General features: G+C 46.9%; 1 protein-coding gene across 5 annotated transcripts in view; it reads right to left on the bottom strand.

Moving 5' to 3' along the window:
* The window catches only part of MYLK (myosin light chain kinase), a 280,134-nt gene that overhangs the window by 186,721 nt on the left and 78,159 nt on the right, over positions 1–15,254 (bottom strand). The window contains exon 2 of one of the 5 annotated variants that reach the window (XM_061166999.1): positions 7,837–7,961. The exons of 3 other annotated variants lie outside the window; for them this stretch is intronic. In XM_061166999.1, coding sequence (XP_061022982.1) covers positions 7,837–7,881 — 45 coding nt within the window. In that variant the 5' untranslated portion in view covers positions 7,882–7,961. Of the gene's footprint in view, positions 1–5,695; positions 5,893–7,836; positions 7,962–15,254 lie in introns of those variants that run through there. One more of the 5 variants, XM_061166998.1, reaches the window with a different exon arrangement.

Genomic DNA, 15,254 nt, shown 5'->3' with positions numbered 1-15,254 from the left:
AACTTTCAGGAGAAGGGCAGCTGATGCAGGAACAGAAAAACCAGATGATTCTCAGTGTTCTTACAATGGTTATCTAAAATCAGTGCCTAACAGTATTCAACCTTCAGAATCAGTAACTGCGTTAGGCGCTCTTGGTAGGAAGTAAAAGCTTCTTTTGCCTGAACTGTGAGGGCTCTTAGGCTAAGGAAAAATGGGATCCATACGCCCAGGAAGGAGAGAGTTTGAGGTTAATATGGCAAGGAATCTGGGTGAGGTGAGGCCAGAGTGTGGGGCTGAAAGCAGGCAAGGAAGCAAGGCTGGGGAGGATATCCCATTTCTGTGGACTGGACTGCGAAAAAGCCTCAAAGGCCACAGGACATCAGAGAAGGGAGCATTTTAAGGTTATCCAGGCTCACTCCTCCACTTACTAAGTGAAGCCCAGAGGAGGTAAGTCACTCACCCAAAGAGACAAAGCACAATGGTGGCATCACTGACAAGAAAACCTGGTCCAGGGCCTCGTTGTCTATGGGGGCTGGTTGGTCGGTTGGAACAAAGGGACTTCCTTCAGGTTAGTTCTAGAAATGGAATCATTAACAGGTGTGAACCAGGTTTTGGTTGCAAATTCAGAAATGGACTCTGGCTCTCATAAAAGTAGATGGGATATGTTGGAAAGCCAGGGAGTGGGAAAGCTGTCGAAGTCCACAGGAAAGGCTGGAGAAGCAGGCTGGGAAAACAGGCAGCAGTGGAGAGAAACCAGGTCGTCAGAACCCAGCCAAGGTTACTGGACACCTTTTGCCACACCCGGGAATGTGTCCCATGTATCCTTGTTCCAGATTCTAAACCAGGTGGGTGCCTCACCAGGATGGGATGGTTCCACTCCAGGGACCCACACCAGGGACCGTGTATCCATTCCTACTCAGCATGGAATCCACAGTACCTGACCTATCGGAGGCCTGCAATTTAACAAATACCTGGTAAACTAAAGAGTATTTCTAGTTTTTATTTTCTGTTCACTTTCTTGGGATCTTTAGTCACAAGCTTAAGTCCCGTGCCAAATGGGATAAGCTGACAGAGATGAACAGTAGTGTCTGGGCATATAATTAGTTTGTTTAAATTTAATAACATCTAACAAAAATAAAAGAGAGATGTATTTTGAAGTACAAATTAAAATAACATAGACCTAGGTTTGTCTGTAACAGGGTACATCCCCTGCTTGACAAACCTAGCTTTCTCTTTCACTGATGAGATATCAGCTTTGCAAACAAAATCCTTTCAAAATGATAAGACTCACAGGTTCACTGCAGTAACAAGAAAAACCAAATTTATGTAGCATTTACTATATATCAGGAACTACTCTAAGCACTTTATAAACAATAGTTCATTTCTCCTTACAACACTAGGAGATAGATAATCTCATCATCCCCATTTTATAGATGAGAAATGGAGGCTCAGTGAGATTAAGAAATTTGCTTAGGGCCAGGTGGCACTAGTGGTAAAGAACCTGCCTGTCAGTGCAGGAGACGCAGGAGATGTGGTTTCAATCTCTGGGTTGAGAAGATCCCCTGGAGTAGGAAATGGCAACCCTCTCCAGTATGCTTGCATGGAGAATCCCATGGACAGAGAAGCCTAGAGGGCTATATAGTCCATGGGGTCACAAAGAGCTGGACACGACTGAAGCAACTTAGCACGCACCCATGGCATTTAGCAGGGGGCAGAACTGGCATTTGATCCCAGGTGTGTGGCACTTACTCTTAACCCCTGGGCCCTCTTGCCTCCGGTAAGCAGTCAGAGTTGGCTGGTGGGAAGGGTGTTTGAGGTTGAGGTAATAAGGGAGAAAGCGGAGATCTCTGACCACACACATATAGACCTGAGACTTTCTGTCATCACATACCATCGGCAACATTAAAAGGGGAATGATGGTCTGGGATACAATGTTTTCAAGGAGGATAAAGGACTGGGACGTCCCTGGTAGTCCAGGGGTTAAGAATCTACCTTGCAATGCAGGGGAGATGGGTTCCATCCCTGACTGGGGAACTAAGATCCCACATACTGCAGAGCAGCCGAGCCAGTGCACCACCACTGCCGAGCCCATGTGTCACAGCTACTGAAGCCCACGTGCTCTGCAACTACTGAGCCCGCTGCCCGCAACCAGAGAGTCTGTGGTGTCACACGAAAGGCCCTGAATGATGCAACCAAGACCCCATGTGCTGCCACTAAGACCCAACACTGTCAGATAAACAAGTGACAAAGCACCCCAGGACTTAAAAACAAACAAACAAAAAAAGAATGAAGGACTAGGACACTCTATATACGAGAAAACAGCTAACATAATAAGCAAGCTATCACTTGGACAGTTCACAGAAGATAAATGACCACAACACAAATGGATGCTGTCTAGCCTCAATCAGAATCCAAGAGTGCAAATTAAGAAGTCATTGTTTTTAAAAAATAACCAAACTAACATTTAAAAAGAAAGATAACAAATACTAGTGAGACTCTGGATACCACTCATATCCTTTGGAGGAGTATAAACGGATGCAATCTTTCTAGAAAGCAATTTGGAAAAAAGATTCTGAAAAAAATAGTCCATTTCTTTCCCCAATAATCCTACATTCAGAAATGTGTTTTTGAGAACAAATCGGAGATATAGTTCCAAATTTACATAAAAGAATGTTTACCACATTATTTATAGGAAAATACATAGAAAAATAATCTAGTTAAACAGAAATAGAAAGAAAAAAACAGTTAAATATCCAACAGTGAGAACTGGTTAACTATATCAGGCATTTATATGAGTATATATTTACAAGGAAAATAATAATAGGAATTGATTGACATAGAAATTTTAAACCAAAAATAAGTTTCATAATGGAAAATTTCAAATGGGAAAATAGAAAGAATGATAAAAAGTGAGTACCTTGAATACCTATTGCTGGATTCAACAATTAATATTTTGCCATATTTATATCATTGTGTTTGTGTATGTGTTTGCAGGACCATTTCCAAGTAATCATGATATAATTTTAACAGCAAGAATCAGGATATAGTCATTCACTCATTTAAAATATATTTATTAAATATCTAGTGTGTAACAAGGGATACTGCTACTGCTAAGTCACTTCAGTCGTGTCCGACTCTGTGCGACCCCATCTCTGGGATTCTCCAGGCAAGAACACTGGAGTGGGTTGCCATTTCCTTCTCCAGTGCACAAAAGTGAAAAGTGAAAGTGAAGTCGCTCAGTCGTGTCCGACTCTTCACGACCCCATGGACTGCAGCCTACCAGGCTCCTCTGTCCATGGCATTTTCCAGGCAAGAGTACTGGAGTGGGGTGCCATTGCCCCAGTGCACAATTACATGTGTGTATGATGAGTGGGATAACATAGGGGTAGAGAAGGATTGGGGTCCTTACATCCTATAGGGCCTGCCAGGACAATACCCTAGAGGGGTCCCTTCTCCGTCTCCCCTCCTCCACTGCCTCTGAAGTGAGGGGACAGACACACTCTGTGCTGCCAGCAGCAGTGGTGATCAGGTCGAGTAAGGGCAGGTATCACAAGGGTCCTACCCAGCCACAAATCCAGGGCACTGATACTTTTCAGCTGTGGCCTGAGCAAGGTACTTCAACTCTCCTGGCCTCAGTTTCCCTTTTGGTAAAATGGGAATGATAATAACTTTGCAAGGTTGAGGGGAGGATTTGAATGAGAGTGTATATAAAACACTCAGGGCAGCATAAGAGGCACTTAGTAAATGCTAGCTGTCAACATCATCATCCAGCTCCCAAAGGGAAAGCAAGTCTCCCAGCCTGTAGGACAGATCCTTTCCACCAAGGACGGCAAGCCCAGGTCAGCCTGATTATCCTCAGAGCAAGGGTATCTGCACGTGGTTATTGTATAACAGCAGTGGGAAGCAGATGGCAGACCATGAGAAGGTGGGTAGGAGGGACTGGGGGCCCTGGCAGCCCCTGCATACTGTTCTATCTGTCCCAGCAGTAAAGAGGCAGGGTGTGTGCACCCAGCTTCGTGCTGGGCCCTAATCTCACTCAATCCCTGGTCCTACAAGGCAGTTCTGATTATTCTCCTTTCACAAACGAGGACACCAGGGCTCAGAAAGTCAACTCCATGTAATCCAAGGTCACAGAGCTAAGAAGTGGAAACCAAACTGAATTCTGATCACAGCCATACCCTGTGGGCTTTCTGGAGGGCCCCAGACTCAGAGGAGGCATTTCCTGCTTTCCCCAATAATGGGACAGGCGATAGGCAGAGGCTTGGGAACTGCACAAAGGAAGGGGGAGGGGGAGTGTTACACTCCCTTCTGCTCTCAGTTCTGGCTTTGGAAGACACAAGACTCTTCCTCTGTGCTTTCAAGGGAGCTGGAAACTAAGAGTAGTGACATCAGGCTCAGAATCCTCTCTATTAATCCTCTTGATTCTGACCTTCTGAGATCTCTTGAAGGTCTTGGATGCTATCAACAAAAGGAACATGCTCAGCCTCAAACACAGAAGACAGAATTCATCCATCCCTGGCCAGGTGGGAAAGTCTGGCTTCAGGTTAGAACAGGCAAGTCAGTGCAGCAAGTGCACTGTGAGGGGTGAGGGTGGGTGAGCAGGCTGGTTATTAACCAGAGCCCACTCCCAAGCTGGTCAGGTATACCAAGCAGCTCTGCTCAGCCTATCGCTCCACCCACTGCCATCAGCCACATAAACAGATCCTGTCCATACTGCCAGTGAATGATTACTGACATATCTGGAATGCTCAATCAGAATAATAATAATAGTAACAATAATAATACAAAACACCCTTGTTCCCTTCTAATCCCTCATTCAGCCTAGGGACCACATTCCAGTCAAGAGCACCAGCAGGGCTGGGTGGTTTCTGCAATAATTTCTCTACCGGCAGAGCAGGGCTCAGTGGCTAGAATTGAATACACCTAGCTAGGGGGTTCCATTCAACACCAGTTAAATACGGATCAAAAGAATAGAAGTAAGAAGAGAAAAAAAACAAAGAGGGGATCAGAAGAGCAGTGGTCTGAGAGCTGGAAGCCACAGCCTGTCACACACACGCAAGGCGTGGGCCAAAGCTCACCTCCAAATAGGGTTTTCATAAGTAGCAGAGTTTGTTTATCATTCAAAGCAGCACTAAATTAATTTGACTTTAATTTTATCAAAAGCACTTCAAATTGTCTCTTGAACCCAGAAAGGAGCACTTTCAACTATGGAACGATGGCCAAAAGAGAGGGCAAAAAGACTGAGGCACAAAGACTTAGAGAAAAGTTTTAAATCAAGAATCATGTTATACAACAGAAGTTTAGAGAAACCAGCTGCCCCCTTCCCCATCCAAAGTGCACACATTTCAAATGATCATTGTCCTTAAGCACCTGATCCGGTAGCAAGGCTTCTGGAAATACCATACCTTCCCCACAGGGAAGGGCTCCCAGCGGGCTCTGTGCTGGCAGCCTGGCAGTCGGCTATGAACCCACGGAGCCACGGGCACACAGCAGATACAGCAAACCACCCAGGTGCAAATGCCCCCAGCAATGACAGCTCCCTCTCTCCACCTTAATCCTCTCTCTTCAGAGCCCTCAAATCCCGACAAATGCCCTAATCGCTCTTAATCCTGAAACGAGCTGCTTCTCGGCTGTGGGCTGAGCCTGCTGACTTGCCGTGAGCCACAGGAGCAGGCAGTGGGACAGGGCCACATGCCAGAGGATGGATGCGCCTTACCGTGGCCTCTCCCTGGGCAGCTCTCCCATGAGTTGGTACGCGTGGGTGGCCACTTCACCACTGTACCGCTGAGATGCGTGTCCAAGGTCTGTCCGAGAAGGAGGACAGTGAGGGAGAGCCAGGGCTGCCGCAGAGCCCAGGGCCAGGCTGAAAAGTTAAGGGGCGTTTGGCTGACTGCTCGAAGATGTTGCAACTTGCCTTGTACCGGGCAGCCAATTTCACTCGGTCAGAGAGATCTGTTCTTTCAATCCGCCCAGCTGGGGTGACCTTTGAAACCCCTGGCTGCCAGCTGCAAAGGCTCTGAGTGGAGTCCTGGGGAAACCAAGAGTCGAAGCTCACAGGTTTTGACTTGTTCAGAGCTGCACATTCCACTCCAAGTGTGGAGCAAACGGAGGACGCTGTCAAGCCAAGAGCTGAATCCTTGGCAGGGCTGGGCCCACCCCCAACTCCACATCTGGCCTGGAACACAACCCAGCTCTAGACACATCTGGTCTAGGATTACCACCCAGGACTGGTGGGACCCTTGCCTCCTGAGACCCAGCTCCCTCCTCCTTGAATTGAAGAAGCCTGGTTTATGATCCCTGGAGTGGGAGCAAGCCCAGAGAGCAGATGGACAGGGGACTCCTGTGTTGCAATCATCTTAAAGAATCTGGGCTGAGATTTGAACCACACTCCACAGATTGTGTTCATGTTGAGAAGAAGATCTAGCAGTGCTGGTCCTGGAGAGCTTCAGAATTGGTCCCTGGTGCATACTTCTAAAGCATGGTAACAAGGTGATGTCCAGACCAGTCCCTCTCCTCTGGAGGAGAGAATGTATTTCCATAGTTCCAAAGGAATCTCTCATGCTATACAACTCACACCTTGGGACAGACTACAGATGTCCAAATCAGAAATGAGGATTTGGAATTAGAGGAACCTGGCGTGCTACAGTCATTGGGATCACACAGAGTCGGACATGACTGAAACAACTTAGCATGCACACAAGCTGTTCTACTGGCTCATGTCTGATTCCTGAGTAACTGGTCTTCTCCTAACACCTAGCTGACTCCTTAGCCTCTAGCTCAGCAGTTCTCAAACATTTTGGTCTCAAGGTCCTTCATGCTCCTAAAATTATTGAAGATCCCAAAGAACTTATGTGCTGCCATCAATAGTAACTGTATTACATATTTACTGTATTAATTAAAACTAAAGAAATACTAATTCATTCAAAAACATTAATAATGATCTCATTATATTAACATAGACAAGAATTTTTAAAGAAAAATATATTTTCCAAAATAAAACCAAGAATAAGTTTAGTAAGAAGAGTTGCTCATTTTTGCAAATTCCTTTAATTTGTATTTAATTTCTATTTCTTTAATAGAAGACAGGTTTTCATGTCTGCTTCTGTATCCAGCTAGTTATAACATCACACTCTTTGCAGCCACTGGAAAATGTCACTTGAGACATAAGGAGAGTGAAAAAAGCAAATGACAAAAAAAAAAAAAAGACACACACACACAAAAAAAGCAAATGACATTGTATTATAAAAAACCATTTGGGCCTCCTGGGCCCATGAAAGAACCTCATGGGCCCCCAAAGTCTGCAGGGCCCACTTTGAGAACTGTTGCTGTAGCCTCTCCCCTGTACACCCCACCTCCCCGTCACCATCTCCTCTTCTGTCCTCTGAAAAGCACACAAGTGAAAAGGGAAAAGAGGTTTTAGCAGTATTGGTGTGTGACTTTGAGGGCAGATGGGAAAGAAGGTGAATCAATACCTAATTTTATTCCATCTTTTTTTCCCAAGGAGAAAGGCTAAACACATGTGGACCAGAGAGATTTGAAGACAGAGACAGATGAGGGTAACACCTTCAAGTCAACTGAATTCTTGGTCAAGACTGAATATGCACCCCAGATTCTGGAAGACCTTAGACCTTGCACATGCCAGTTATTCAAGTATTTTATGGATAATAAAGGAAGAAATTGAATTAAAAAAAAAAAAAAAACTTGCTATTCACCACTGAGGAACAGAGGTGAATCGACATCTAGGTCTCCTAGACAGAGGTCTCTTGGAAGGCAACAGGGCTGGAAAGTTATTTTGAACTGGACAGAACCAAGGATGGTAATTTGGGCAAAATCGTGGAAAGTGTATCTATCACTCACATCATAGTTGGCCCCTATGTAGCCATGTGGTTCTTTGATGAACATCCGTCTTCCCCACTGGAACACAAGCTCCTGCAATGGGTCATGGGTTCTGTGTGTTTCATTCACAATTGTATCCCTAACGCCTAGAATACAGATGAGCACACAGTAAGCTCTCAACAAGTGCTTGTGAAATACATGAATAAATTGAAAGTTGGGCTGAAAAAAAAAGCACTTAAAAACCATCACTTCCAAACTAAGGCACTACTTAATTTTGTTGTGGAGCGAACATGTGAATGTGAGAGAAAGGATGTAGGGAAAGGAGTGGGTGAACAGGCCACAACAATTAAAAAAAAAAAAAAAATCTATCCCCTGGGGCCTACTGGCATTTGGTTCCAGACACACAGGTGCCAGTCCTGGCTTTAGTCCTGACATGGAAGTCATACATCCTTTCTCCGCTTAGCTTCTCAGGCTTGCTGGGTGTGAAGTGAGCACAATTCACCAAGCCCTGGGTACACTCTCTGGGCTTCCTGCTGGCAGCCTTGAAAGACTCTGATGGGTTCCTGGGTTCCTAAGGGAAATTAGGCAAAGCCAGCCCACTCCTCCCCCAGCTCCACCACAATTGAGCTCTTCTCTGAACCCACTGACAGCCCCTCCCTCCCCAAGAATGTCCTGTACCTTTCTTCTTGAAAGGCACAATAAAGGAGGGCTGGCTTCTGCAGGCAGAGGAGCTGCTCTCACCAGCCCAGCCACATGAGCAGAGCAGCAGACCAAGGGCACGAGGAGGGTATCCACTCAGCAACTCTATCCTGAGTGCCCACGTCTTTAGCAGAATGTTATTTTTTAATTTTCTTAAAAGGGGATCAAACCAAATAAACACAGCCAACTGAATGCACAGTGTGAACGAGTGAGGTCTGGTTTCCTGGAGCTGCTCTCTTCCTGTTGGGATTCTTGCTTAATTTGAGATTTAATGAGACCAGCTGAGAGAAGCTTTCGGCAGTAAAAGTCACATGCAAAAAGAAATCAAAGCCTGAGCCAGAGCCCCTGACTATAATTAAATTAGCAATATGTGCATTCCTATCACAGTCTAGCAACATCCTAAAGTTCACTCAGCTCATTACCAGTATCATCCCTGCAGAAGTCAGTTTGGGGTCACAGGCTAGTTTATTCAACCATCCCCTTCTCAAAGACCTAGTCTCCCCACTCCATCCTGCTAAGCCCCACTCATGTGCCTGTGAGATGAGCACTGTGAGGACTTAGGCAGCCTTACCTCAGTCTGCAGGAATGCAGGAAATCCACCTGGGGAGGAGGAACAGTGCTCATGCTCCCACCCACAGGGTGCCCCTTAGCGGGGACCAGACTGCTATGTAGTCAGACATGCATTCTCCACTGTGAAACTGTGTGGCCTGAGGAAAGGGACAACCTCAGTCTTCGTTTACTCATCTGTAAAATGGAGCTACTACTAACACTCTCATACCTGCAGGATCGCTATGAGGGTCAAACATGCGTATAAGAACAGCCTGGCCCAGTCTCTGGCACGTGGTAAGTGCTCAGTCCATAGAGGCGGCTATTGTTAATGGCAGTGGTGTTGTTGTTTTAAGATTTATGACAGAACTCAGAGGATAGAAGCAGCGTTGGCCAAGGAGGGGGCCAGAAATCGGCAGGCAGCATCTGACAGTTAAATAGCTCAGGAGAATCAGAGGTTCTGGTGCTCACTGTGGATGCACCCTAATCAGCTGTGTGACCTTAAGAAACTCACTTCCCGTCTCTGGTTCTTCTCTCTCACTCTGACCTGAAGGGCGTCTAGTGCACCTGTCCTAGTGCACCGGTGTCTCTAGGACTGTTGCAGCCTCTTCTAGGACACCTGGGCAGGTAGGAAAGGTTCCAGTAGGGGGAGACAAGCCCAGAGCAGAAAAAGATGTTTCAGGGCACCAAGAGGAGAAAGGAGAGGCTACTGTTCCAGGCCCGCCACACAGGGCTTCACAGGTTGGCAGTTGAATTAGACAGGGGCTTCCCTGATGGCTCAGCTGGTAAAGAATCTGCCTGCAATGCAGGAGACCTGGGTTTTGGTCCCTGGGTTGGGAAGATCCCCTGGAGAAGGGAACGGCAACCCACTCCAGTATTCTGGCCTGGAGAATTCCATGGACTGACTGTATAGTCCATGGGATGGCAAGAGTCAGACACGACTGAGCTACTTTCACCTTCACCTGGTCCTCAGGGCACACCTGTGGGACATGGGCACAGACCATGAAGTCCCTGAAGACTTGACCCATGTTAGGAATGAATGTGTATGCACTTAGCTTTTCAGCCTCTGGCCCCTCCCAGGTCCAGCTTCTGATTCTATGACATCTGTCCAGATGTCAAAGGGGCTGAAAGAGCTAAAGGGAAATCCCAAGGAAAAAAAGGAATCTATTTAATGAGCACTTACTAAGTGTCAGGAGTAGAATAAGTACTTACAGTGCCTTCCCTTAGCAGAGCAGCAAATATTAACAGCAAAATTAATGAAACAGTGTCTTCCAAGGAGAGGGGGAGTGGGAAGCACTGTCGACAGGAGGGGCTGCAGAGATGTGGTCGCTGATAAGAACCAGGGCTGAGTCTGAAAACTGTCTCTAGCCACAAGTGTCCATAGCTCCTACAGAACCTCCTGAGGCCTGAGCAGTTGGCAGCACCCCACTGGCTTGAGCACATCCCCGGTTCTCTCAAGCTTCCCTTACTGAGCGGCATGGGGATTCTTCTTTTGCAAACCCTGACACAGCGCAAGAAAATGAGACAAGCTGACCTGCTTCACCAACTCCTATAGGCTCTGGATTTGATATTCAAATTTGCAATTGCTTTCTAATTTTTTTCTAATTGTTTTCTAATTACTCCCACAGACAAAACCTGCCTCTGGCTTTAGCCACTGGCCCACCCAGCCAACAGTGTTATGGATTTCTAGTTTCCCTCCCACTCTTGGTTAGCACTGAGTCAGGGGACAGGTGCATACAGAAAGGGAAGTAGGAAGGAGCCAAGATTGGTTGTCTCCAACATGCTAGAGAAGGGAGGGTGCTATATCCAGGTGGGGTTTTCCAATGATCAGTTCCTACTCTAAGGTCAAGCCCAGAACCGTATCAAGAACACTGCTGGGGTAATCTCTAGTCCTGGGACACTAGGAACAAGAAAATGACAATCTAAGAGTGAGCTAGTTGGTGATGCCAGCCAGTGGACTTGAGTGAGCCATCTCATCACAGGCTGTATAGTCAGACATACTGCACTTGAACCTACTTCTGCCACTTAATAGTTGGATCACTATGGGTGATTTACTTAATCTCTCTAAACTTCAATTTTCCCATCTGTATATCTGTTTTGTGGGGCTCTGTAGAGATTAGAGGGAAGGTCAAGTATCTAACACAAAGTAGATACTTAGAATACCCAACACAATGTAACTATAGCCATTTCTAACCATACCTGGCACACCGTGAGCACTCAGCAAATGGTAGCTTTCTGGTAAGTCACCTCTGAGGAGCAATGAGAGGATTCACTTATCACTTAAACATTCAAGCTCATTGAAATATTGCTGCAAACATTACCTTATCTATCACAGAGAGTAATTTACTAATTCACACTCTTACACTGATGTCTTTTTATCAGTTATGTGTCATTGGCTAGACAAGATGCATTGCTCTTATTCCAATTCCTGCTTCCTTTTACCACAGTGGAATGCGGTTGGATCACAAAAGGTGAGGATTGGTAGGGAATCATCTAGGCCAATCCTCTTACTTTACAAATGAGGAAACAGGCCCAGGATACAAAATAGACCTATGTATCCTCAAAGACAGGAGGTCAGAGATCTCTGAAATTTTCAAGGCAGAGAGAATGAACCATGACCATCTAAACAAGTGAGTCCTGTGGTAGACAGCTAAGCTGGGCAGGGGAGATGGTTGAGCATGTCTCAGAGCAAGGAAACTGACCTGGCAAATGGATGGGTCAAGAGAGGTTCTGAAGGATATAGTCATTAAACTGAGAGTAGATTGCGGAGGGCCTAGAAAGTAGTAATTAGATAATGCTACCAAAAGACTTTCGATTTACAATAAACTTCCACATACTGACAACTTATGAGATGCTTTCCCAATCAAGATCTCATTTGAATTTCACAACATACTGAGATACATTACGATCCCATTTTATTGATGGAAAATCTGAGGCTCAAAGACCAAGTGATTTGCAAAGTTACATAGCTAATAAGGCAGAACTAGAGTCCAATCCTCCTGACTCCAAATCCTGGCTCAATTCAACAATATCTTCCAGGAGAATTTAGCAAGATATTTTCGATCTTATCATAATAAATACCATGCCCAACAGGAAATTTTCAGTATCGCACCTGTGTTGATATTCCTTTAGATTTAATTGGAATGATATCTGACGGGTACAAGTTTGACTAATGTAGTCAGGCCCTTGCCCAGGGAAAGCCGCTTATTATTTGTCCCAAACAAAAGGATGGCTTCTTTTCAACCCCTCATGCCTGAGGGAGAGACCGTGCTTACTGAGTAATCTTCAGCTAGTTTATGAAGGACCCACGCCAACATCAGTAGGTACACCTCGCCCCATGCACAGAGATGCTCTCTCTTCCCATTCACAGGACAGACATCTCTGTGTTCTCCCCCAGAGCATGCAGCTCTTCTCCAGACTCCCCTCAATTCTCCTGCCACTGGCTAGGCACAGCCCTAGACGTTGGCCTTGGCTGTTGCATCGGAACTGCCCAGAGGACACCTTGGCAGTGTGACAAGCTCTGTGCTTCCACATGGAGTTCACCCCTTGCCCTCACCTGCCCTCCTGTGACAGGAGGTCCTGTCTCCAGGAGCCCCCAGCTCTGGATGAGAAACAATGGTTTATTGTTTCCTGGAGTTTACCTGGGGTGGTGGAGAGCTGCCAACCCAACTCAGCCACTTATCAGCCCAAGGACGGAAAGTCAGGCTCAGACACAGCCCTGCTCCTCCTTCAGGATTCTTCAGTCTTCACTCTGAGGGGCTGCGTCATCTTCCCTCCTCCACCAGCGCTCCCCCCACCCCACCCCAGCACCGTGCAGTCTCACGAGGGGCAGGGGCACAGGCGAGCCTACCCCGTAAGGTCCCTTCAGGATTCTTGGGTACCAATTTCAGGTCCTTTGTGGAGGAGACTCACTCACCCTGGGAACCTGGAATGTTAGGGCTGGAAAGGACCTTAAAAATCATGCTCTCATACCCCCTTCCTCAGAGTGGAGCAACTTGTCCTTGTGCATAAATTATACTCAAAGATTTGGCAGAAGTATTTTTATATGAGAACCAATGCATTCACATTGTTGTACCAAATGACAACTATAAGTTGATTTTACAAGTCATCCTAAGACTTCAAAGAAATGTGATTGCTTTTTGCAAGCTGCTTCAGGCTACATTCCCAGCCCCTACCCTTAGAATACTATTTCTTTTTCCACTTCCCTTGAGGATGGTAGAGTCAGAGAAGCACTGGTTCCACCCAACCCCAGTATCACAGTAAGGAAACCTCAGATTCAGCCAAATGAAGTGCTCATGAACCACAATGTCTACAATCGAAATAATCCATTTACTGAATGCTTACTAGGAGGTAGGCACTGTACTGAGAGTTTTGCCTAAGTTAACTTTCATTTTCAAAGCAACTCTATAAGAGTTATGAATATCACCTCTTATAGACTCGGAAGTTGAGCAATCTATCCGAAGTCGCAAAGCTACCAATGACAGCTACTTTTTATCAGCTGAATTTGAACCCAGGCCTCTGACTCCAAGGTTCAGAGCCAGGTGACAATGTCATACTGTTAGTGATGCCATGGGGAGGAGCTGGGAGTGGGTCAGAGTCCAGGGTGCTGGTATGTTGTCCTAGATTACACAGAGCATCAGAACACAAGGGGGCCTTAGCTTACCCTCAGACTATCAGTAAGAAAACTGGAGGCTCACACAGAAGCCTCTAACTTAAGACCGGAGCTACTGAATTTCAGGGGCAGGATCTGCTGACAGAGGGCCCAGGGGGAATATCCTAACCTTTCTGGGGTTAGAAGACCTCTAACATCACTCCTGGATGTACCAGTTATAACCTGATACACACATCCTGTCAGCCTTTGTGAGCCTGAGCACCTCGGGGGCTTCACTCCCTTTGGTCTGCAGACAGCAGCTCAGACAAGCTGCCCTTAACCTCTCGCTGGTGGGCTGGATGAGGCATGCTCAGGGAACTTGACAATTACCAGTCGCTTCTGGTTCTGAATTGATCAACCAGGCTGCTAGCCATTAGCTAAACCCTGTATGCCAGGACGCATAATGTATACACAGTAGCCAGAAGCCACAGCCACAAGCACGCACACCCGCCTCAGTAAGGAAATTCCAGAAGTTCATTCATTCCTGCGGTTCATTCCATCTATAAGAAGCTTCTTCCAGATCCCAGCTTCTTAGGCCCCTGATGTTTGTCTCAAAAGCCTACTCCACAGCTAGAGAAAACATGCTGAAAAGACGTGACTCCTCTGTGACTACTTAGAATATTTACATTACCAGTGGTGTCCATACAGAGCCAAGCAAGCCAGGTTTATCAACACTGCTCCCTGCAGAGCAGGAGGGGCCCCGGCTGAGAGGTCAGAACGCACAGTATGTCTGCACACCCATCACTGTGTGTTTGCCCAGCTCCATCCCAGACCCCATGGGGATTCGTGCCTTCAGAGGATGGAATCAAAGCATCAGGGGGTGAGAAACAGGAGCTAGAGAAAGCTGAGACTCGGGGAGCACCTTTGGAGGGTCAGCACTCCTCACTTTGGCCCTGAGGGCCCTGGACATCAGGATCCCTCAGCCTGCTGGGGAAGAGCCCTCGAGAGAATTAATAGGTGAAGGTGGCTCACCTATGGCCGCCTGCCTGCTTCCTCCCCAGCCCAGCCCAGCTACTCTGCTCATACCCACTCTGGTGCTGCTCCCTTGAGCATGTGGCTCTGCAGGTTCCGGAGTGTCCCCTCCAGCGATGGCTCTTTAAAGCTGAGCAACTTCAAGTTCACACAGCCCTTACCCATGGTCCCAGTGTATCCCACACCCCACGGAGCTGCTGACCGGGGAACCCCTCACACCTCCTCTAGACAGGCTCTGGGACCCAGGACACTCGCCAGGGGTTGGCAGACCATCCCCTCTCACCTTCCCTTTCATGCCCCTTGGGAAGGCAGGAGAACCCACTCAAGCTCAAGCTGTCTGTGGCAGGGCTGGCCCGGCACCCACATGGACCCTCAGCTATTCTGAGGTGACCCTCATGCTGGGCTGCAGCTTGAGGCCCTTCTGCACCACAGCCTGCCTCCCTCCCAAAGCAGACACCCCCTGTTTCCCTGTCTCAGCAGGGGATTAGGGACGTTGCTGAGAACATCCAGTTCTTACCATACTGCAACAGTGGATGATAACAGAGTGACGCATTTTCTCCTTTGATGAATT

Source organism: Dama dama, chromosome 19, assembly GCF_033118175.1.
Source record: "Dama dama isolate Ldn47 chromosome 19, ASM3311817v1, whole genome shotgun sequence".
Lineage (NCBI taxonomy): Eukaryota > Metazoa > Chordata > Mammalia > Artiodactyla > Cervidae > Dama > Dama dama.
This window is presented reverse-complemented; position numbering and strand designations above follow the sequence as displayed.